Consider the following 23,287-nt stretch of genomic DNA (forward strand, 5'->3'; position numbering starts at 1 on the left):
TACACCAGAACGAAAACGTTGAAACCATCGTTGTGCGGTCTGTATTATAGCAAGGACTATATTAAATACCTTTCCAACAAGCTACAGTATGACTCGATACAATGAATATAACTAGAACTACGCGCTTACAACGACACCTCGCGGAAATACCGCAGGACTTTTTTGACAGCCTAGTATATCAAGCTTGAATTTTAAACTGCTATCTCTCGATAGAGTATTATGTCGGTGAGCTTCATTCATAGTTGTTGTATTTAAAATAATATCAGTGGAAGGACCGACAATTAAAAACGAATTTATGCATCAATCAAAGCTTATTAATAATGTAAACTCAAATGAACATCAAACAAACGCGTATAGGGAGAATCAGGGTAAAACCGACACCCTAAGGATTTCCACATATTTCCAAAATCTACCATGTGTCTTCGACTACAAATCGTTACAGAACCTCTCTTCAACTGTTCATGAGCAATTCTACAGAATCTGTTGATCATATTTTGATTAGTACTCGATTTTTGATAGAATACAAAAATTTATGTTTTCAGGTGAAATTAATGGGAGTGCGGGCCAGGTAAAATCGACACCTTTGAAGAAACGAATGAAAACTCGTTACAATAATTTCAAAGTATTAAGAGGTTATCTATATGCTATGTGGACACTTTGAAATCCCAGTTTAGGTGAGCATTCACGTGAAATGTGCCGATGGGCGTTGACATGCCCGATTCAACGTTGGTTTTAGCTGTTTTATTAGTTCAGCTCTGTCGTTTTGTCTGTCGAATATAAACACGAGACATCTACAAAAAGTAAGAGCGCGCTTTTCCTGTCTGTGAAACACAAATCAGGTGGCGGTTTTACCCTGACCGAAGGTGTCTGTATTACCCAGAATGGACTAGAAATTTCAAAACAGTGTTTTCGAGAATTGATAAGCAACACACCACCTACCGTCTCACAAACTACATTGAACACGATGAATTAAGCTCATAAAAGTATCGAATTTTCCATAATTTTCCGACTTAAACACTTAAATTCCACGAGCGAAATTTTACATGGACTGTCTATGTTTACTGGCCGGTTCTGTTTTGTTTTTTATTTTGACAGCAAAGCGACTTCCGCAGATGTGAGGTACCTCGAAACGTAAGAAATGACATGTGTGTACAGGGGACATCGGAAAATTTTCAAAAAATTGCTGATCGGTCAAACTCTACGTTGTGTCTTAATTTTTGTATTTTACAGGACATCCGACACTTTCCCGGTCGAATCGTTGTGGATTTCGAATCAAAGCACGTTTTAACATTCAAATTACAGCGAAACTTCTAACGCATACTTAAACTTTATTTCACAATTAACGAGCAATGGACATAACAGAGCTTTTATAACAAGACGAACTTAACAGAGTGCTTTATTCCTTACAACTAAAAGACAACCTATAATAAGACGAGTACAATGATCTATTGGATCGCGCAGTACTAACAAGAAAAATCTCGTCTAATTTGGAGCCCTGAAATATTTCACGATACAACAATTGCTTCTAACTGAAAAAATCAGGCTAAAATGTCGGGTTTTCCCTGATTTCCCCTACATGCGTGTCAAAAACATATGTGGGGCTCAGAAGGAAAAGGGTGTAAGCATATACGCCAGGTTTGAAGACATTTGCCTCACTGTGAAGACAATTGGTTTTGTGAAGGCATTTTGAAGACATTATGAAATATGTGAAGACATTTCAGTATGACAGCGTACGTGGGTTTTGGAGAGACATTATTTCCATGGAATTTTAACAAATGGCCGAAAATAACATCAAAAGAAGTAGGACTTTTGTCTCACTGTTTGCTCACTTTTTTACTAGTGTTTGCTTTTGTTCTTAGTAATCAACGGAGACTTTTGTATCGGGGCTTGCTTTTTCTCAAACTTTTCCAAGCAAAAAGTCCACAAGCATATAAAATGAATTCAACAGCAAAGTTACAACAAAAATATCGAAGCTGAAACAAACAAACTGAGTTATCTCGGTTCCGCTTTGTGGAAGAACTGGGGTATATTCACTCAGTCAATGGTTTATCAAGCCATTTATCATTTCTAAACCCATAAAATATAGTTCGCAGTTACGCTATTTGTTCACTTTTTTTAAAAATAAATTTCAAAACTTCAAGGTAAGTTTAATTAAATGCACTATATGACAATACCAATTCCAATAAACATTGAATAAGCTATCAAACTTTGTTATGTATCAATCAAGTATGTTATGAATTTTAGTTTCCTCCAATATGATTGGGAAGACATTTGAAGACATTTTTCCGTTCTATGTGAAGACATTTGAAAAAATCACCTGGTATCCCTGGTTGTAAGTGACTTGATAGATTTCTCTTCATCAACTGTTTCTTTAGTTAATAACTGCAAAAATGTTCCAATTTGAGTTTGCTATGACCAAAAGAGAGAGTTGATGTAGAGAAATCAATGATGTCACTTACACCCCTTTTATTTTGAGCCCCTCATATGTTTTCAACATTTTACGCGTCCATTTTCTATAGCCGCAACGAGACTGTTGCTTCGTTTTATTGTTTTTTTAGATTTACTTGAGCAGACATTTTCGGAATGTCGAAATGTTCGTCTAAGTGAGAAAGATAAGGAGTTGATTAAAGCTTATATGAAAGTAGGTGCTTCTATTAGAGACAGTGAACGAAGACTCACGAGATCGGGGTTCAGCGAAGATAGAAAAAAATAAAAGCTATCGGCAAGGGACGGCCCGAATATTGAGAAACATGCATCGAATTTCACCATATCTACCAATGTGCCAATAGATTTCGATGAAAAAATTAACGAAGTCTTACACCACCACACAAAATGAAACGTCTAGGATTCGTCAGAATCAACATGACACGTTTCTGTTAAGCTTGCGATCATTCTGTTTTCCATGTTCAAACTACAGATGATGCAGATTCCGAGGGAAAGAAGTTTAATCTAGACTGCTACGATGATTTTACAGGCAAATAAGTAGGTATTATGATTATTGTAAGACCATTAATTCAGTCTTTCTTCTTACCATAGGCCATTGCTTAAACTTTTCTTCCAACATGGTTAATCATCTTCTGCACGCACTCTGTGCTTCGCAATTGATCAGTATTCCTCAATTGTCCTTAGTTTCTGAGTACAGGTCGGACTCGATTATACATAATCGCAATTTCACTTTCAGCTTTAATTTTCGAATCCAATACATAATCGGCCTCAACCTCCACCCTCTTAGACTGTCACCTGGTATATGTAGACAGCTCTTTTTATGTACCGTAGCTTCCAAAGATACGAGGAAGACATAATTTGCGTTTTTGCTGTTCGCAATTTCAGACAAAAGTGTTTAAATGTAGTTAGTGACATGTTTTTAGTTTTTCACCATCAATATTTATTTGTAAATCAATTTTATTGTAGTCAAAAAAAAGCTCTATTGTACCCAAAAATCAAATTAATTTCGCGAAAAAGTACTATTTTGAGTAACGAGACACTATTTAACACCTTAATCGCTCCGTCACCCAAATGTGGGTGACACTTTTCTCGTTCAATTTGAATAGGATTTTTAAACGGAATTTGATAGAATAGGCACTTAAATGTAAAAATGGGTTATGTTAAATAATAAAAAAATCAAAAACATAAATATATAGTTTTTATACTATACTTTTGAACGGTTTTATTTAGCATTACCTACTGTAAATATAATATGTGTGTACGTTTATCTGCAGGGTTGTCCCACATCAATAGAAATTTAACCTTCTTCCTGTTGACCGATTGATCTGAAACTTGGAGCACGCCTTTATCTTTGCTGTCGTTATAACACGGTGTATTCTATGATCTTGTAAATCCAAGATGGCGGTCGCTACAAAATGGCGGACTACATATTTTATCAAAACCCCATCAATATGGGTATTAAATGAAAGGGCTTGACAAGTAGAACACAGTTATTTATGAAAAATGTAAATCCAAAATGATCGCCATCACAAAATGGGACTTTTTTTCAATTCATCAATATGGGTATCAAACGAAATGGCTTGACTAGTACAACATACTTATTTGTGAAAAATCACATTTTAAATGTACTGTTGAAAAATAAATATCTTTCCATCTTTCCATCCAGGTTTACTCCGGTGAACATTTTATGGACGAAAATAAACACATGTGTGTCTAAAAAATCACATAATAAACATATTGTTTTTTGGAATAAACAGGGGCTTCTCCGCGTTGCGCAAATATTATTCTCATTCTCAGAAAAAACTTGCAACTTGCTTCTTCTTTTAGATTTTTAACTACCAAGCGCAAAGAACGATGAAAACGAATGAAAAATGTGAAAAATAGAGTTGCCAAATGTGATATAGTTTATGACGATTATTTTCCCACAAATGTGACATATGTTCTCAGTATGATATATCCACAGAATCTTCGCAATCGATTTAACAGAATATTCCATATTCTCCAATAAAATTGTAGTTATTCATCGCCATCGAATATAGTATATAAAGCAAGTACGTTCGGTTGAATTTCATTTTTTATCAGCAGTCGGTTGATTTCACTCGGATTCAACAGAAAAGTAGTCCTGAATCGAACCCGAATTCATTATTATCGTTGCCCGCTTATTTCTCTAGCGCACCGACAGTTGAATCCCACAAGAAACTCGACCGAAACGCTCTGGACGACGAAGGTGTTAATGGTCAACGAAGCTTAAGTGTTCGGAATTTGTGACAAAACGGTACATGGTTTTCTTGTAAGCTGAGTTTTTTTTTCACATCAGAGATGATGGTCTATTGTTCTGAGTTATGATTTTAACCGTCGATCCGAAAAATAAAATTTTGCCCCTTTTTCCAAAAATGACTTTTTTTCTAAAATTCATAACTTTTGAACTACTGGACCGATTCAGATGATTGACATATCAAATTAAAGCCAATTAGCCGAAGTAAATCTTCTTTGAGAAAATTTTAGACTTGCAGCAAAATTTGATTTCCCATGTTCTTATTTTCTGTCCAATAAGCTTGAGACAAATGTGAGTAAACATATTTTGAGTTTTTCACCATAAAAATCATCATAAAAAAGTGAAAAAGACTTTTTTATTGTCGAATTCCGAAACATTTGCCTTTGTCGCATCACCTTCGATTACAGTTTCTGGTTCCACTTGATAAAACCCACTACTTTTGCATGTGTTTTAGGATTCCGGCAACGGTCAGTTTTCCCCCGATCCGTTTCAGGTGTTCAACGGCCGTGTATCTCGCCAATTACAAATGGTTTGTGAACTCTTGCACGGATAGACCGGGATTTCTTTTGTACAGGTAAAACACGTAGGTGTTTGATTTTTATTCGAAGGCGTTACCTTTTTGGTGGGGATTACTGTATTTTTCATCCCATTGTTTGTTTATTCATAAACCTATGAACAGAGAACAAATCATGAACAATACGAATGAAAATATAAAGTTTAGAATCGCTATCCACTGGTCTCAATTGTAATTTACACAGAAAGAATGCTGCAACATATTTAAATAAACTGGTAGAGATTGTAATGCTACGAATAGTGAAAGTGAAAGTATTCGAGAATGATATTATTTTGAATATAATCGAAATAAAAACTGTCCCATCTAAGCTCGCTACTGACTTCCACTTCTGTTCGCTCTGTTAACATTATTTGTCGAATACACGATTTTTGGAGAGGTACGCACGATTTTCTTAACTGTCGGAAGGCAAATCAGTTCATTAGTTCAAAAAAATACATACGTTTGTCTATCATAAAAAGAATAATATAAAACTGACAAAAATGAAATGGGTATTTTCATGGAACTGAATTCTCCCTGCCAAAAAAGACGGTTTATATTTCGGACGCATTTGAAACGGTCGCTGAAGGAATATGTCAACGATAATTGTTCTCAGGAATGCCGTAATTCAGAATTTGTCATAAATTTCGTACACGCTGTTTTCTGACAGGTAATCGATGAGAAGCCGGGATAAAAAAACATCGATCGAATCCCGTTACATTGAACGTGTGTCCAAAAGTGGCATAAAAGAAGCCGCTGTTTTTTTTCTTCCTCTCAATTATTCTCTGACAAGCTGAAGCGTTATTTCCCTGCTTCCACACATCTTTCTCGATGTGATCGTCACCTCTCGTCGTTGCGTGATCAGGTGTCCTTTTTGTGGGCCCCTCGGACGTTCCGAATGCGAAAAAGATATAGCTTTGGGGCTAACACAGTAATAATCAAACCAGATGATCAGAAAGTGCGTCACAGAACAAGAAAGCTTGCCGCCTGGTTTCGTCCCAGGTTTAATTGATTTCGATAAAAGTTGTTCTTTTTATCAACAACGGTTAACCTCTACCTCTCGTTCCCGTCGATGTGTCTTCTACCATTTACACTTGTTTTATTTAAGGCGGTAAGATGGACCGCATCAATTTTGCCTTATCATGTAGCGTAATCCGAGTATGGTGGAGAGAAGTCGCGCTTGCGGTGTTGAAACACTGCGTTCGGTAAGTCACTTCAGAGGAAGTTGGTTCGTTGGTTTTTCGTTTGTTTTTTGCGTGTTCACCTGTCAGACCCTTCTTGTTTTTCACAGATAACATTGTTGAATTTCAGTTGAGATAAAAAGAGTTGTATTAAAACAACTTTCGATTACTGGCAGTGTGAACAGAGTGATTGAAATCGAATAATCAAATTGTTGTGTCGTTGATCACGTTAATCACGCACAAAAAAAAAACGGAATGTTTGATTACATCACTGTCATAACATTGTCCAAAAATATTTTATTGACTGTATTGAATGGAAATCAGCCATTGGGGTATTCTGCTTAATATGATCACTGAAAAAGTGATTATGTCAAGATATTATCTCATTGAAGAGGAACGGTTTTATTTTTTTTACAATCAGTTATATCTTTGCCCGCTACTGAATCATCGATTGATTGATAAAATTTGGGTAAAAACATAATTTACGTGACAAACCAGTTTCTCTGAAAACTTAATGTTCCTGGGGGCAACAAACATATAACGGGAGTCGTTACAGAAGCATGGGATACATGTCAATAAATAGGGCCACAAACGAATGTATTATATGCTGATGAGACTCGGTCATAATTTATCTGTTTTGTATGTTGATGAGACCCGTGTATGATAAGTTTAGTCCTGAAAGGCAACAGAGCGTATTTCATATAAGCTATGAAAAATTCTGTGTCATAAATAATTTTAGCGAAATATATATTGAAGCTCGGTAAATTTACATACACTCATACTTGACCACTTTCTTTGTCAACAAAACCAGGTCAGTAGCCATATGTTGCAAAAAAAAAGCACACACTGAACAGTACGAAGAATATATAATGGCCATTAGAATTCGAAAGATTTCACCCGTGCTGTTAATTGATCACAGACGCCGAACGAAAGCAACGAACTGAAATGGTTTAGTCGGGCAGTTTTATGGACGGTTTCCTAATAACAGGAATATTAAGTTTTTTTTATTTCACGATCAACATAAATCAATTTCGCTGTCATATATACTGCAGAGCATCTCACATTGTGGGTCAATGTGCTGTCTATAGGCGTACTCAATTTTGGGGTGAATTATGGATGATTCAGCTAGTGGAACTAGTTGAAGAAATCACTAATTGGATGGATGTTGACAGATCATTGAATGACTGATCAACTATTTCATTCGGTCAAGTGGATCGTTTTGTTCCGATGACACTCACGTTGTGTTCATCATTTACATAATAGGTTGTTATAATTTTTTCACTGATCCGGAATCGGTACCCCACATCGAAAGTGTCGTTAAGTTTTTAATGATTCCCCCACAACAACCGGTGTGTCTTGTTTCGGTATATCGGTCAGTCGTTAACACAGCGCGCGTCTTCTTCGATCGCCAAAGTTGTAAAATTGTCCGCTTGTAAAAAAATACGATTAACCGCGATGATATCGGTTTGCGTGTCTTGTTAGGTGTATTCATTGATATTCTTTTGCTTGCTATATTATCATCACTGGGTGGTAACGCATTCGAATTCGAGTTTTTCATATGAAGCAAACGTTCGTACCACGGAGTTTAAGAATTACATTATAGTTGAATGATAATATTTTGTTCTGCCGCAGGACTACATCTAACCTTTCAATAAGCCCGCTTCAATGTTTCGAGTGGAAAAAGTGTATCGATTTTGAACGTTGATGGAGTGCCGCAAAAAAAAATGCTCGAGGCTAAATTTTCAGTTGAATTTGTGATAATTACCCTTAATAAATATGAGGTGCTTTTGGGGAAACTGCGGCATTTTTAGAGAACTATCGCTATACAATAGCGCGCACGGCTGATGGTGACTATCAAGAGGTGTTGTTTACAGTTGATTTAGATCCATATTTAATTTTATTCAAAGGTTTCAAAACGCAAACCGAGCAAATTTCTGAGGAAACTTGTAGTATCTTTGCATAAAATTGGAGCTAACTACGGTGGAAGAGTCCGCAAAGAATGGAAAAAGTTTCAGGAAACTGGATTGACTGGTGGTTCGTAAGCTATGACGCGGGCGGAGGTGGCTTACATCTTTTCGCGAAGATGCAAACATTGTTCGTCAGAACAGGAAGATCCGTCGATAACTAGTCGATCCATGTTACTCTTGGCAAGATTACATCTTTAACGCTCCCAAAAACAATATTCCTAAATAAATAATCCTCAAATTATATCCTTCAGCACCTTTCGTAGAATGGCAACAGCAAATCCGGAATCGATTGTCGGCGGCAATTATAGCAATCGCATTGGAATGTGTTTTACCTTCAGTTTTCAACCGATGATACAGCTCTCACTATTGGAGAATTTTTGAATTTTTGAATTGATGACACAAGAGCGATGGGTGACGGTTTTCCTCCAGTAGTATTGATGTATTCAAATTGTATTCCGTTGTTACTCTAGTTGCCTGTTTTGGTCGGCACCACTTGAGCAGCACAGATTAGACCAATCAAAACGTGGGATTGAGCATTGAGATAATGCTTGATATTTTACAACAAATAAATTGTTCATCTAAAAAAAACAATTTTTTTTCTTTATTGTGATAAATGCTTAGAAGAATTTCCAATCATTTGATGCAAACACCTTTGGGATCTACGAAGAACTGGTCAAGAACTAAATTTTTCATTATTTTTTACATGTTCAGTGTTTAAATTTTCATTTTAGCCCCCATTTAGTCCTGTTAGGCATAGTCCTAAGTCAAGATTATGACGTAGCAGTATAACAACTACCTACCCCTCCGTTTACCCTCTTGACAGTTGCTCAGCTTTTGTCGCGTGCTGTTCATAACCATTTATTTTTAAAGTGCTGTGCTGGCATTATTTAAAAAAAATTGGTTTTCTTCAAATTTCTAGTCTCGAATATCCCCGTGAACGAGGTTTGTTTCGAAACTTTGGAGATGATTGTGTGTCGCCATCGTTCATGTTATCTCCTATCATTTCATTCTGTCAACTGATAAGTGCTTACTGTCGGTCTATGACCCATTCCAAAAGGTTGCGCTCCAAGAACCCATATTTCAAACAGGTTTTAGGAGAGAATTGAAAAAAAATATCTGAACAAGCACTAGTTATAGCATAAATTCTTTAAAGCGAATTTAATTTTCATACACCAATCTTTGAGAAGGACGAGTTTATAAAACTATATAATTTTATTCAAAATATTTGTGGTTTTCACTATTTTTATATTTTTTCAGATATCTCTGCACTTGCTTAACCAAACTTCAATGCCTATATTCCATTGAATGTATGATTAAATACTTGTTTGAAGAGCGTGGGTGATCCCAGGTTTCTTTTTGTAATTTATGAGAAACAAGCATTTGAAAAACAGGTATTTTTGATCGTTGTCACGTCCCAAAAAAGAGCGTTTTTTTAATTTATCAGATGCACCCAAGTTCAAACATTTTATACTTGGGTTCCTCTTAGCAAACAATGGGGGGTCAATAAATCACGAAATCTGGTTAAGATCGATCCACAAATAGAGGAGTATCAACTGTATCAAGAAGTTGTTGACGTGACAACATTTTGATTCACTACAGACATTTTTTTTTAAATTGCGAAAATTTCCTATAAGAATCATCAGTTGGAGATATACAGTCAGTCAAATAATTTTGTGACGTTACAACATCTGACTTTTTGCTGTTTCGGACTGTTGAAATTTAATGATTAATTTCATAAATTACAGTTAAGTTTCTAAACATACAAATAAACTTTGTTCTATGATTTGTCAACAATAGATGAACGTAGATTCCATGATATAGCAAATAATCTTTCGTTTCCTGATAATAGAGTTAAATGACAAAAAAAATATGGAAAATCCTTACGATATGGGTATTGGGTGAAAGGGAAGTAGCGGAAGTCGAATATCGTATTACGATGTCATTTTGGAATCGAAGATGGTGACTTGCGAAAAAAAAACGCTTTTTATTAATATTATTGGCCTCGAAAAGAGTTCCATTACTTCCTCATGCTCGAGATAAACGTACCTGTCATTCTAAGTGGAGAAAGTTTTGAGGCTGTCAAGCGAATCCAAAACACATACAAATATGCAGAACGACATTTATTTTCTTGGTAACTAAAAAAACAAAATAAACTCTTTCTGTTAAACTTATTAACCTCGAAAAGAGTTGCATTGCTTCATTATGCTCAAGATTAACACAGATGTCATCCTTGTTGGAGACTGTTTTGCGACTGGCACCGCAATTTCCGCCGTTTCGCGTTCTTCCAAACAGAAGCTCTGTTAATATTGCCAGTCTCGAATAGCGTAGCTGTCATCCTTGGTGGAGAGAGTTTAGCAACTGGCATGCGAAACCAAATCAAACACAAAATTCCAATACATTTATTTTCTTGGTTAGCCGACGATAGCCTAGCTTGATGATTCCCCACACAATTGTGTGGCTCAGAACCTTAATATTTGAGCAATGATTGTTTTGAGCAGTGATTGTAACGCCAATAACATTAGCGTGTCGCGCCTACAGCTTAATTGAAAACGAAACCATGTGATGATGCGAAACAAGGCAGAACAAGCGATGTTCATCGCTTTGAATATAGAACGAGACTGAAAGTTTGTCTTAACAGAGATGTTCGTAATATACAGCAGATAAAACAAATCTTATGGAATTTCAGATTCGATCAGTATGTAAATCGTTGAAAACCGTTCGCAGTAAACATAATTATTAACGTTAACTTTATTTCCTAATAACGTGACCTGTTTTCTGATTTGGTACCCTTAATGAAAGATGTAGTCCTACGTCAAAAGTGCACATACAAATGTACACGCAAACGTCAACGGCCAACGGTCAAAGTTAACGTCAACGTCATCGTCAACACGCAAACCTGAACGCCCTTGCACAGGTACACGCACTTACACACACAGATACATACATAGAATTAAGGGAGTATTCTAGTCTAGAAATTTGAAAAAAATATTTTTTTTCATATTTCTGTAGTCTAGGTATCCAAGAATATACCCTAGAAACCCGAAAAACCTATTATTCACCGAGTTAGAGCCTTTTTGGTGATGCGATATCTAACCTGGTACGGCCATAACAATGAACTTCAAACGCGTTTTTATCGAAAATAGTTTTTTTTAACTGGCGTACACGATATCTCAAGTTCTACTGGACCGATTCATGTCGTATTTATACGGATACAATCTACAGGCATCTGTCTATCGCATGAACCTCAAAAAAAAATAATATTATTTAAATTTTATATTTTTCAAAAATCGGGAAACGTAAGAAAAAACGCATTTTGTTTTTAAAACGGCCGCCATTTTGTCAAAAAAGATGTTTTTGACATGTCCGAAGTTCATGCGATAGCGGCATCTTTACTGATTCAGAATCTGTTCGATTTTTTTTTGTTTCAGATAATCAGAAGGGCTGGAATCGTGTACACCATGGTACAACTTTTTTTTAACCCTCTCACTTCATCAGCTCATAACTATTCTCGTTATGAATATTTTTTCTCTGTACAATTTTTGTTTTTTTTTGTTAAAAGATAGATGAACAAATATTGATATAATGGACAGCAAAAATATTTTTTCTTTTATTTTTACGGAGCTCGGAGAAACGTCCGAAATTCGTGTCTCTACACTAGAATACCCCCTTAATCAAAATTTTTCGATAGCAAAATCAAATGCGATCCCCTGGTATTAAGCACCGCCCAATGAGTCAGGTTTGTGCGAGCCACTGATGGCAAGCCCCAAAGTGAACGTGTTAAATGATTACGAAGTAAAAACTGGAGATCGGTTTAGGGCCACCTTTTGGAGGTTGGTTCAGGACCACCCCGACTTTTTCCAAATAACGACATGCCGTGTACTAAAGGTAACAAGTAGATTCAATTTATATACAGTCAATCGCAAAATTAAGTATACACTCAGTGTTGGTTTGTTATTTTTGAGTTTTTCGGAGTTAAAAAGTAAATAATTAAACTCATATTCATCGTAAAATTGATCCTTTTCACTCTCATGTACACCCAAAGTTAATTTTTAGCACATTTTCTGGCATCCCGATTTATTACATTAAATGAGCTGAAAGATAACATAACATGCTCTACTCCCCAATACATGTATATCATTTGTATAACATATATGCTAGAGCCAATATGAGGGAGCGAAACAGGAGACAAATTTGAATGAAAGCACATGAAAGCTTTTCGTATAGTTTGCCAAATACACGGCCCAGACAGAGAAAGATATATTCTCGTTCATGTTCTTCTTTATCGGCTTAGAAAACACCTTCCAACTTCATTTTATGATGAGGTGTAATATTATCACACTCCTTTATAATAGCGCTGGCAGCTATATGGATAGCGTGGTCGTGTAAAGTAACTTCACATACCAGCCGGCCTTGGTCGATCCCCATTGACGTCGTATGGACTTTTTTTTTTGCACAATCCCAAATGAAAAGAGAAAAGAAAACAGAAAGAGATGTCTGCTCGCATACATACAAACCATTTTTAAGCTTAAAAATAGCGCATTATTTGCGCATTTGACTCTCATGACCAGGAAATGGTATCTTTTCTGCCAAAGATGGCATGTTTTGTAGTGATAAGAAAAAAATTAAAATGATCACATTTCTACTTCATGTTTAAAAAACAAAAAAAACAATCTTCAATTCAGACGTTGCAAAATTGAGTATACAGTTTAAGTTTTTCTTAAAAAGAAAATTGAAATCAGTTCAGAAATGTCAACAGATAACAAAAATCAATCTCCTAGTAATTTGGTATGGCTTCCTTTTGGCGTCCAGCACAGTCTGCAAGAGCCGAGGCGAGATTTCGTCGTCGTTTCGAGTTCTGCTTCGTTTCCTGGATTTTTATTCATCAGACATTCCTTGATTCCCTACCATAGATGCTTAATAGTGTTCAAATCCGGTGATTGCGGAGGTATTTTGAGTTGATTGGGAAATCATAGAGTAGGCACTACCATATGATGAGATCAGTTTGCTTCGGGTCATAATCCTGTTGGAAGTAGTAATCACGAAAGAGACCCAATTTCTGAACGAGAACTGAAAGTTAACTTCCAGGATGTTCAATGAGGCCATCTTGTCCATCGCCGAGTCGATAAACCTCATGGTTCCAGTTCCGGAAGCCGCCATCGTACCATACATCATCTGACTGCCGCCACCGTGTTTTACTGTGAGAACCAAATGCTGGATTTGGAGCACAACTCCTGGTTTCCTTCACACCATCTGTCCTCCATCCGATTGAAAGAGATTGGTTTTCATCTCATCCGTATGAAGGATCTTGTTCCAGAACTCCTTAGTTCTTTCATATGCCTTAGCAAACTGTAGTCGTTTTTTCATATTCACCTTTGAGATGAAAGATTTTTTACGGCCAACACGACCTCTCAGATTGTTCCTGTATGCTACTTTCCGGACAGTGTCTGTGCTGACAGGTCTTCCAATGGTGCCGGCTATCTCGGTAGTTAATTTAGGAATGTTTGTTTTAGGGTTCTTTCGAAATGTTTTCACAATTACTCGTTAATCATCAGAAGACAGGATACGTTTGTGTCTTTTCATTGGGAGATTTTCCATAGTTTCTTCGTATTTCCACTTGTTTATGATTTTCTTTGCTGTATAAAGGGTGTGTCACATCAAATTGCATCACGGAAAAAACGCTGTAGAAATTCGCCCAGTAGACCGATCCTTTTGAAAATTTTAGACAGTAAAATAAAAACTATTAAACAACTTTTGGCATTTTCTTTTTAATCATACTTCGAGCCCAAGCCCGTATGCTCGCACCTTCCTCTTTACCCCGTCCATAAGGTTCTGTACAACGTCAGGTTGTAGTTTTTTTTTGAACAGAAATCCATTTTCTCTTGAAGTCCGCCTCCGATTTGACAACTTTTGGGTTCTTCCGGAGGGCCTGCTTCATAATCGCCCAATATTTCTCTATTGGGCGAAGCTCCGGCGCGTTGGGCGGGTTCATTTCCTTTGGCACGAAGGTAACCCCGTTGGCTTCGTACCACTCCAACACGTCCTTTGAATAGTGGCACGAAGCGAGATCCGGCTAGAAGATGGTCGGGCCCTCGTGCTGCTTCAATAGTGGTAGTAAGCGCTTCTGTAGGCACTCCTTAAGGTAAACCTGCCCGTTTACCGTGCCGGTCATCACGAAGGGGGCGCTCCGCTTTCCGCAAGAGCAGATCGCTTGCCACACCATGTACTTTTTGGCAAACTTGGATAGTTTCTGCTTGCGAATCTCCTCCGGAACACTGAATTTGTCCTCTGCGGAGAAGAACAACAGGCCCGGCAGCTGACGAAAGTCCACTTTGACGTAGGTTTCGTCGTCCATTACCAGGCAATGCGGCTTCGTCAGCATTTCGGTGTACAGCTTCCGGGCTCGCGTCTTCCCCACCATGTTTTGCCTTTCGTCGCGGTTAGGAGCCTTCTGAACCTTCTATGTACGCAGGCCCTCCCGCTGCTTGGTCCGCTGGACGAATGAACGTGACAAATTCAGCTTATTGGCGACATCCCGGACCGAATTTCTCGGATCACGTCTAAACTGCTTAACTACGCGCTTGTGATCTTTTTCACTGACGGAGCATCCATTTTTGCCGTTCTTCACCTTCCGGTCGATGGTTAGGTTCTCGAAGTATCGTTTTAGTACTCTGTTGACCGTGGATTGGACGATTCCCAGCATCTTACCGATGTCCCGATGTGACAACTCCGGATTCTCGAAATGAGTGTACAAGATTAATTCTCGACGCTCTTTTTCGTTCGACGACATTTTTCCAAATTTACGAAAAATTGACAGTGAAGCATGGCCAACGTGATCTATACACTCTTATTTGATTATAAAACCAAAGCTGAAGATATAATTCCTAAAAATTAAATTTCTACAGCGTTTTTTCCGTGATGCAATTTGATGTGACACACCCTTTATTGGGTTCTTCCGAGTATAGCTGCTAATTCCTGCAAAGTCTTTCCACGATAATTCATACTTATTATCAATGTAAGTGTAACAATATTTATTTCTTTTCTCTAACTAGCCATTTTGATTCAAACACTAATAAACATTAATAAAATACAAAAACCAACACTGCCCAAGCAATGGTTAAGTGTTGACACCAATCACTGATAAAAAAAGTACGCTTATTCGCAAAGAAACGTACTTACAAGACTAATTTGTTCGGAGAAATTTAAGGTGTACGCTCAATTTTGCGTTGCCTAGAACAAAAATTGTTTTCAATTTTTAGGAATACACCCATACTTTGCTTTACGGCCTAGATACGTTCCATGAAACTTGACCGCAAAGCGAAAAGCCGTATAAGGAATCAATTATTCCAATACAAATTCATACAAATTCAATGGGATCGGTTTCAAATTTGTTAAATATGTAACATGGTTTATCATTCACAATGCATTTTATCTTTCTATTTCATTTAAATTAAAAATACATACATAACAAGTACATACATTTGTCCATAAAATAATAACAGAGTCTGTTATAAAATATAATGTTACGTAAAATATGTGTATGTATATTAAGGTGGCCGTACACTGTTTGCCCGGAGGTCAAATATTTGATATTTTTTGACAGATAAGGTTTGATTTGATATTTGTACAAACACTATTTTGTATGCCACTCTTCAATTTTCAACAGTAGTAAACAATGTCAAACACATGGAAAAAATCGACTGAAATATTCAAGGTAACCTAACCATGTATCGACTGAAAAAATATTTTAGGCATCCAATAATTGAATATTTGCTTGTCGTGTTTTGTGTAGAATATATTTGACCAGTACACGTTGACCAAATTTTATCTGTCAAAAAGAGTCAAATATTTTGCTTCGATCAAACAGTGTATGAGCACCCTTAGAGTGTCAATGAAATAGTCATCTTGAATTTTCAAACGGGATTTTCCTCAAAATGAGTAGTTTTTCGAGGAAATCAACATTTTTAAAAAAAGTTCCTATCTATATCTAGGTATAAACCTACCTAGATATAGATAGGAATAGAATGAAAAATTTTTTGGCCGTTATAGCGAAACATTTTAGGCCGTAAACATGCCTTAATCGAGGAGGGACGTTGTAGCGAAATGCCGTATAAAGTGCGGCCGTATGGCGAGGTATGGGTGTAAACAATTAGCAGAAAATTTTTCGCGGAATTTTGTTGCACGCACAGCTAGTTAAATGTGTGAGTAATTAATATACATCAAAAGAATCAATGTTTTAAAATATTTTATACCAAATAAATGGAATGTATCGTGAAGAAGCAATTGTACACGCAATTTTGCGATTGACTGTAGATTATTTTAATGAACATACCATAAGCAATTAGAATTGCTTTGTTTTGTAATCTTTAGCAATCCAAAATAACGTTGAACTCATTTTCCATTGGACAAAGTATTCGCAAAAGTATTGGACTGGCAACAATTTTCTCCAACTGATGATTCTTGTAGGAAAATTTCTTAATCTTACTTTGACATCGTTTACTTTTTGGAAATCGTGTGATTTATACATGAAACATCCACATGTAGTACATCTCTGATTTTGTTTTATTAGAGAAATATACGTATGTTAGAAATATCATACGAAAGGGAGGTTAATGACAAAATTATGCAATTTGATAAAGTGTTTCTTAAATGTCTGAGGGGAAACAAATTTATCAAATTTTAACTGGGCACCAAAAACATAATCGTGTGCCTCGCTTTCAATATTTATCACACCTCCAAATGTTTTACAACTCCAGCAGCGTGAATGATTCAATTTTCATCTCATGCTGATAACATACAATGTTGACACCGTTGACAATGCTATGTCAGGGAACACCGCGGCATTCCGGTGCTCTAGAATTGTTGCTGGTTGGTGGTCCTATCAAACAATCATACATTTGTGATCAATTTTCCGTCGAACCTCACACGTTCGCACAGCATGCAGGAACATTACGATAAATTGGCATCCCACTCGTTCGGTTTTCGGCGTTCTGATTTGGGTTGGCCTATTTGGGTAGCGTTACACCTTCCCCATTACCCCCGCCGTTGGTGTGGATTTGCTAACTAATCATAATAATTTTATTAATTATCTCCAATCGAAAATTGGCAGCTGGTCCGCGGCTCTGGAGACTAGACATTGAGAATTTATGATTCATCACAACATACACACGCACTGATCGAACAGCGGTGCGCCGCGTCGGATTATAAGTCGTTACGGGCAAGAGTACGGTTTGTAATCGGCTTGCGCTTTGATGGATGGTTTTGATATCATTATTTATCAACATACGATCAAGCGGATTGTTTTTTTTCTTCTCTCCCGTCCGTCACTGGGGATTTGGAAGGTTTTTTTGTGGCGCAGGAAGTAATGCGAACGATGCCTAGTTGTTCCATGCATAAGCCATAACTCTTATGGTCGGAGATTCGTAAATAGACACACACCCGAGGAGCGTTAATAACGTGGGTATTTCTCTCCTACACGTGTTTCACCAGTTACTTTGTGGAACTATTTGGATTGGAGCATTAATCAACGCTTTAATGTTTTATGTTGTGGGTATGTGTGCGGAGTTTTGAGCCATCAAAATAAGGCGAAATATATTTGATTTGTGCGTTTCACTTACTCTAGATACTCGGTGACAAAGTGCCGAGAGCAGTTGGACCACGACCAGGGATGCGTATTATGGTCCAGCATCCGGGACATGATGTTCTGTTTGCCGCTGTTTTCGCCTCGGAACGGCCCACACCGAACGTCGTCGTCATGGGGCATGCTGAGTCTGAAAAATAAGATGATAGGTATGAATCATTACGAAATTGTTGCCGTATTGACATAGAAAGGTTCGCTATGGTTATAGTTCATCGCTACGCAAAGAAACAACGAATCGCTGTACGATCTTCGCCAGGCGATGCGATTAGTCGTGTACACGTTTAATAGAAACAACCAGGAAAATCATCATTAAAAATTAAGTAACCTCTGAACGCTTGGAATGGTAAACTGATCATCGTGTAAAATTATCGACTGTAATCGATACGAACAACGATACCGATGCTGGCGGATGGTAATGGAAGCGAATGGAGTATTGCTGTAATTATCATCATCCATCTCTCGGCATTCGTTAGATTCGGTGTGTATTAACGACGCTAGCTTCGAAGTAGTGCTTGCAACGGAGATAGGTATACGTACCCCTGTCAAATATTGGCAGGTCAACCTTTAGACTCACCGCGTGGTTAAGGAATTTGTTGGTCCGGCTATTAACAGGTTCGTTTGTGTCTAGCAGGGTCGTACATAATTTGATCGGCAGGTTACAATCGTCGACTAAAGTGGATGGGTGTGGACTTGGAGGAAATTGAATGGAAGTGGTTGCTGCGAAATTACGATATGCATTTGCATGGAATAATTGGACTGAAGCGGGCGAAGATATCCTACGAAATGGGTCACTACCAATGGTGGAGACAGTGGTGCGTTATGGTCGTGTTTCAAATTCAATCGACGTCAATTGAGATCGATAATGATATGTTTCGGGTTATGGATTGATGGGATGAATTAAGTTTCGATGAGTTATGGCGAAACTATAGGAAAATTATTGTTGTTCTGTTGATGCATTCATTTTAAAGAATGATGGATGCAATTATAATGTTGGGTATGATCGATAGCGTAATTTATATGCATATTATGAAGACGTATAAAGACGTTTAGTTCATTAAACATTTTCTTTATAATGACAATAGTCTGGAAACACCAATCCGGAAACCTAGAAGTTGACTATTATCGAACGACGAATGTAGCATTGTCATAGATAAAATATTTTTTTTAATTCAAAGTGAGCTTTCTAAGGATATGAACAATAATTAGATCTTCGATGCATTATCCCTAATAACGTTTTCTATGCCTATGAAGTGTATGTTGGATGCCGATCGAACTAAAATATTTTCAATAATATTTTCATACAACATTTTCAATCGCTTTCTACGAATTTCTTCCATTTTCTAAAAATTAATGAATTTTATACAAAACAAACTGTTCTTTTTGCGGCCAGAAATAAATGGAGTCAGTATTGATACCCTATGGGCAATAAAACCGGTGAGTCACAACTTCGTAGATCAAGTTAGGTTTAACTCCTAATCAGTTTCGATGTAGCAAGTAGTTGTAGTTGGGTGATGGAACAACGAATTAGTTGCTTTCTATAAAACACGAGACCGGGGTTTCAGTAGTTCATAATGGATGAAGCACTCGTGAACCCACCAAATATCTAGAATTATATTGATGACATGGATGTTCTGCATTTGCGTGAATATGCTTGGTGGATCTTTGGATTTTCGGGTTGTCATAATTATACTATTTCGTTACTGGAAATAATTCGCTGCACAACTAATTTTTGCTCAAGCAACATTGGGAAATCGCAGCAAGACGCCTGTCAGAATCTATTCATGATGAACCCAGCTGCAACATTTTGAATTGAAGTGTTTTCTATTTTCATATTTTTTTCATATATTTTTGAGCAAAAGCATGATGAACTTGATTGATTCTATCAACCAATCGAAGCTCTCTAACCGCTCTAAGAATCGTTCTCAGGAATCAAACTAATAGGTATCTCTTTTACTTTTGCTGGAATTTCATTCCAAACACATAAGTGAATAGCACTTACTTGGCAAGAACGAACCGTAGAGCGGTTAGAGAGCTTCAATTTGGTTGATAGAAACAATGAAATCTATCATTCATTTTTGGGGAAAAAATTTAAAAAAATTCATAAGAAAATACTAACTTTTAAGTTTTTTTTTTACTTCTAAAATTTTACTTAGTATACCCAATTTAAAAATTTTACAACTGTATTCAGTTCCAAACTTTCCCATATTTTAAACTGAAGCAGAGGCATAACTCTAAGTAACGTGATTTTTTTGATTGAAGCCAGTTTAAGACAATGACATATTTATAAACTTAAATTTCTTGAATCTGTATTATAACAGTGAATATTTATAAATCCTGCAAATCATGAAATTCTAATAATTCTTCTAACTATTTCAGGTTTATTTGATGAAAATAAGTTCAACCTCGATGGTCTAGATCAGGGGTTCTCAAAGTGGTCGATATCGACCCCTTGGGGTCGATTTCGGTTTCCTAGGGGTCGACGAGGTCTAGAAATCGACCCCTATTAATAAGAACAAGTTATCATCTGAAACTTTTAAGATACTGTATAAGTTGTGTTACGTGAACCAACTCGATATAAAGAAGATATTAGTAGAAAATATTACTGTTGTAATTTGTATTAATAGCTGTTAATTACGCTTGACATTTATTTAATATTATGTCTATTTATTTATGAGAAAAAGATGTCAAGTTTACTCACTCAACTAACCGCAAAGTTATGGAATTCCCAACAAACAATCATAAGCTGTTATTAAACTAGTCAGTTGAATAATGGTCTAACAATAGTATTGAGTGCTTAATAAGACGATATGCTGGGCTATATGCTTATTCAGACCAAAATAAAGCTATTGTTCTATCTTTTATATTTAGCTGGATAATACGCCAGTGAAAAGTTTTGAGGGGGCTTTATTTGTTCAACAACTCATGAAAAAACTGAACAGATGCTATTTAAGCCTGAAATACACATCATTCGACTATTTACACTCTACCCTACCAACACGAACCGATCATTTGCTGTAAACTCTCTCGCTAAAGGTCACGAGTTCAATTCTCACTCCCGACGTTCTTCCAGAAAATGGAAGTAAATGTGATGAATCAGCCAAAATGTGCTGAAAGTTACTATAACAGAGAAAAAAATTAGCTGTAATAAAATTAATCAGTTTAATAATGCTCAAACAATAGTATTGAGTGCTCAATATGTGAAAATATGCTAAACTATACGGACTACCAAAATGAGCATTTGCTGCCAGTGTTTTTAAGCTCATGTTCGGCTGCTTGTCATTAAATTTTAAAGCGTTCTAAAGGAGCAAACGGTTTGATGGATGATCATCGATGCGAAGGTCGTAAGTTTGAGTTTGAGCCATTTATAATTATTTTTTTTTTCAAAAGTTCATCAGAAACTGAACAAGTTTTATCTAGTAGCTGTGAAAGACTCTAACAAGCGTCTGTTAACTACTAATTTTAAACAACTAATTCTATTCATAGAAATTTGGTTGATGAAAATAATACAGTCAGACAAAGATCTTCTTCGATATCGCAGTCTAAGTAAAGCTAATCAAATCAGAATATGGTCGAATAGACGTTTTTACCACACCTTAGAGTCGGATAAACGTTTTCTAATTGACTTGAAACTGCATTTAATGAACAATACTGGCTATAGCTTAATAATTCCTCCTAATTAGCTTGAACAAGGCTTGAATAGAGGATTTAATTGACAATTAATTCAGTCATTATTAAGCGTAGAGCTGAATAAAACCATCATAAAAACGTCACACTGATGGCGAATTGTTTGTTGGGTTGACAAGTATTTTGAATGAATAAAATACATATAATTGTTTAAATAAATATTGCTATAGGGGTCGATGGTATCATTTCATTCTGGAAAAGGGGTCTCTTGCCCAAAATATTTTGGGAATCCCTGGTCTAGATAGAATCAATGGATACTGGCGTGATTTGCGGAAGGAGGATCGATGTTTCCCAGTTGAGAACTTTGGAGGCAGATCGTTCCTGATATTGACAAGATTTATTGAATTGAGGACTATAAATTACTATACTGGCTAGCTCGTTTTTCTAAATATGGAAAACCTTTGTAGTATCGTAGTTCGCAGGATCGATGTCTAGGGAAAACGGTATGCTAAATATTGAAAAAATAAGGAAGAATATGTTTTGCAAAATTTCGTAAACAGTATCGATTATCGTATCTTAAACAGTTATGGATTAAATTAATCGAGACGGTAAGATAATTGCTTAATGAAAATTGAAATTGATTTAATGAAAGTGGACAGTAAAATAAGTATATTGAAGTCTCAAAATACTAATTCTTTCGTACAGAATTCGTGTTAAATGAATGAAAATTAATGTTTAATAAATGTAAACTATAGGGGGTGATGTCCAGAAGAATCATTTCATTCAATTTGCTTGATTTTCACTTCAAATGTTATTCTAGAATGCATCGAAATTTTAGAAATACCATAACACTTCAGCAGCGAGTTTCGGTGGTCCTGAAAATTGCTAATGATTTGCGTTGTTTTGTAGAAGCAGCTGAAGCTGTTTGATTTATGATACATTCTAGCTTTGTGAGAACAATACACAAGCTGGCAATATGTCGAATTTGGTTTCGTTTTTGTCAATGCGCACTGTGCTGAATATTCATCGCGAAAGTTCTTCTTCTTCTAGAAGATCAAAACCAACACGGCGTTCACACATACTGTGACCACAGGTGATTACAGGGCGGACTCGATTATACACAGTCTTGGATTTATTTTTACTATCCAAATTCTGTATATAGTCGAGTAAAAAAATATTTTTTTTGAATTTGTTTTATATGCGCATATTTTTCGTTTTTGGAATATTGAAGAAGAATTTAATTTTTGATTCATCCTCTTAAAGTCAGAAAACACCTTTCTCACATGAAGAAAAAAAATATCCAGAATCTCTCAGCAAGTGTAGGACGATCATATTTGATGAAAAAAATCCTCCTACGCATATGTTCGAATTTCAATAATGACAGAGTTATAAAACTTTCTGTTTTGTACTGAACGAAAAAAGCGCACAAAAATGTTTGTTTTGATTTCACGAACGGGGAAAATTAAACAAAGGCACGGATTGCGTTAGGGCATTCCAATATTATGGTAATGACTGTCATAAGGTGGGTTGAAAGGTATTGTATACCGAAAAAATACATTACGTCAATCCATCATTCCTAGTTAAAGTTATGGCTTCCGTTTTAACATA

At 36.5% G+C, this 23,287-nt stretch overlaps 1 protein-coding gene across 7 annotated transcripts in view; it reads right to left on the reverse strand.

Moving 5' to 3' along the window:
* Positions 1-23,287, reverse strand: part of LOC129776108 (A disintegrin and metalloproteinase with thrombospondin motifs 20) — a 536,521-nt gene that overhangs the window by 33,441 nt on the left and 479,793 nt on the right. For all 7 annotated transcript variants that reach the window (XM_055781520.1, XM_055781521.1, XM_055781517.1 and 4 more), the window contains one exon: positions 18,033-18,185. In XM_055781520.1, the coding sequence (XP_055637495.1) occupies positions 18,033-18,185 (153 nt within the window). The remainder of the gene's footprint in view (positions 1-18,032; positions 18,186-23,287) is intronic.

This window comes from Toxorhynchites rutilus, chromosome 3 (genome assembly GCF_029784135.1).
Source record: "Toxorhynchites rutilus septentrionalis strain SRP chromosome 3, ASM2978413v1, whole genome shotgun sequence".
In the NCBI taxonomy this organism is placed as follows: Eukaryota; Metazoa; Arthropoda; class Insecta; order Diptera; family Culicidae; genus Toxorhynchites; species Toxorhynchites rutilus.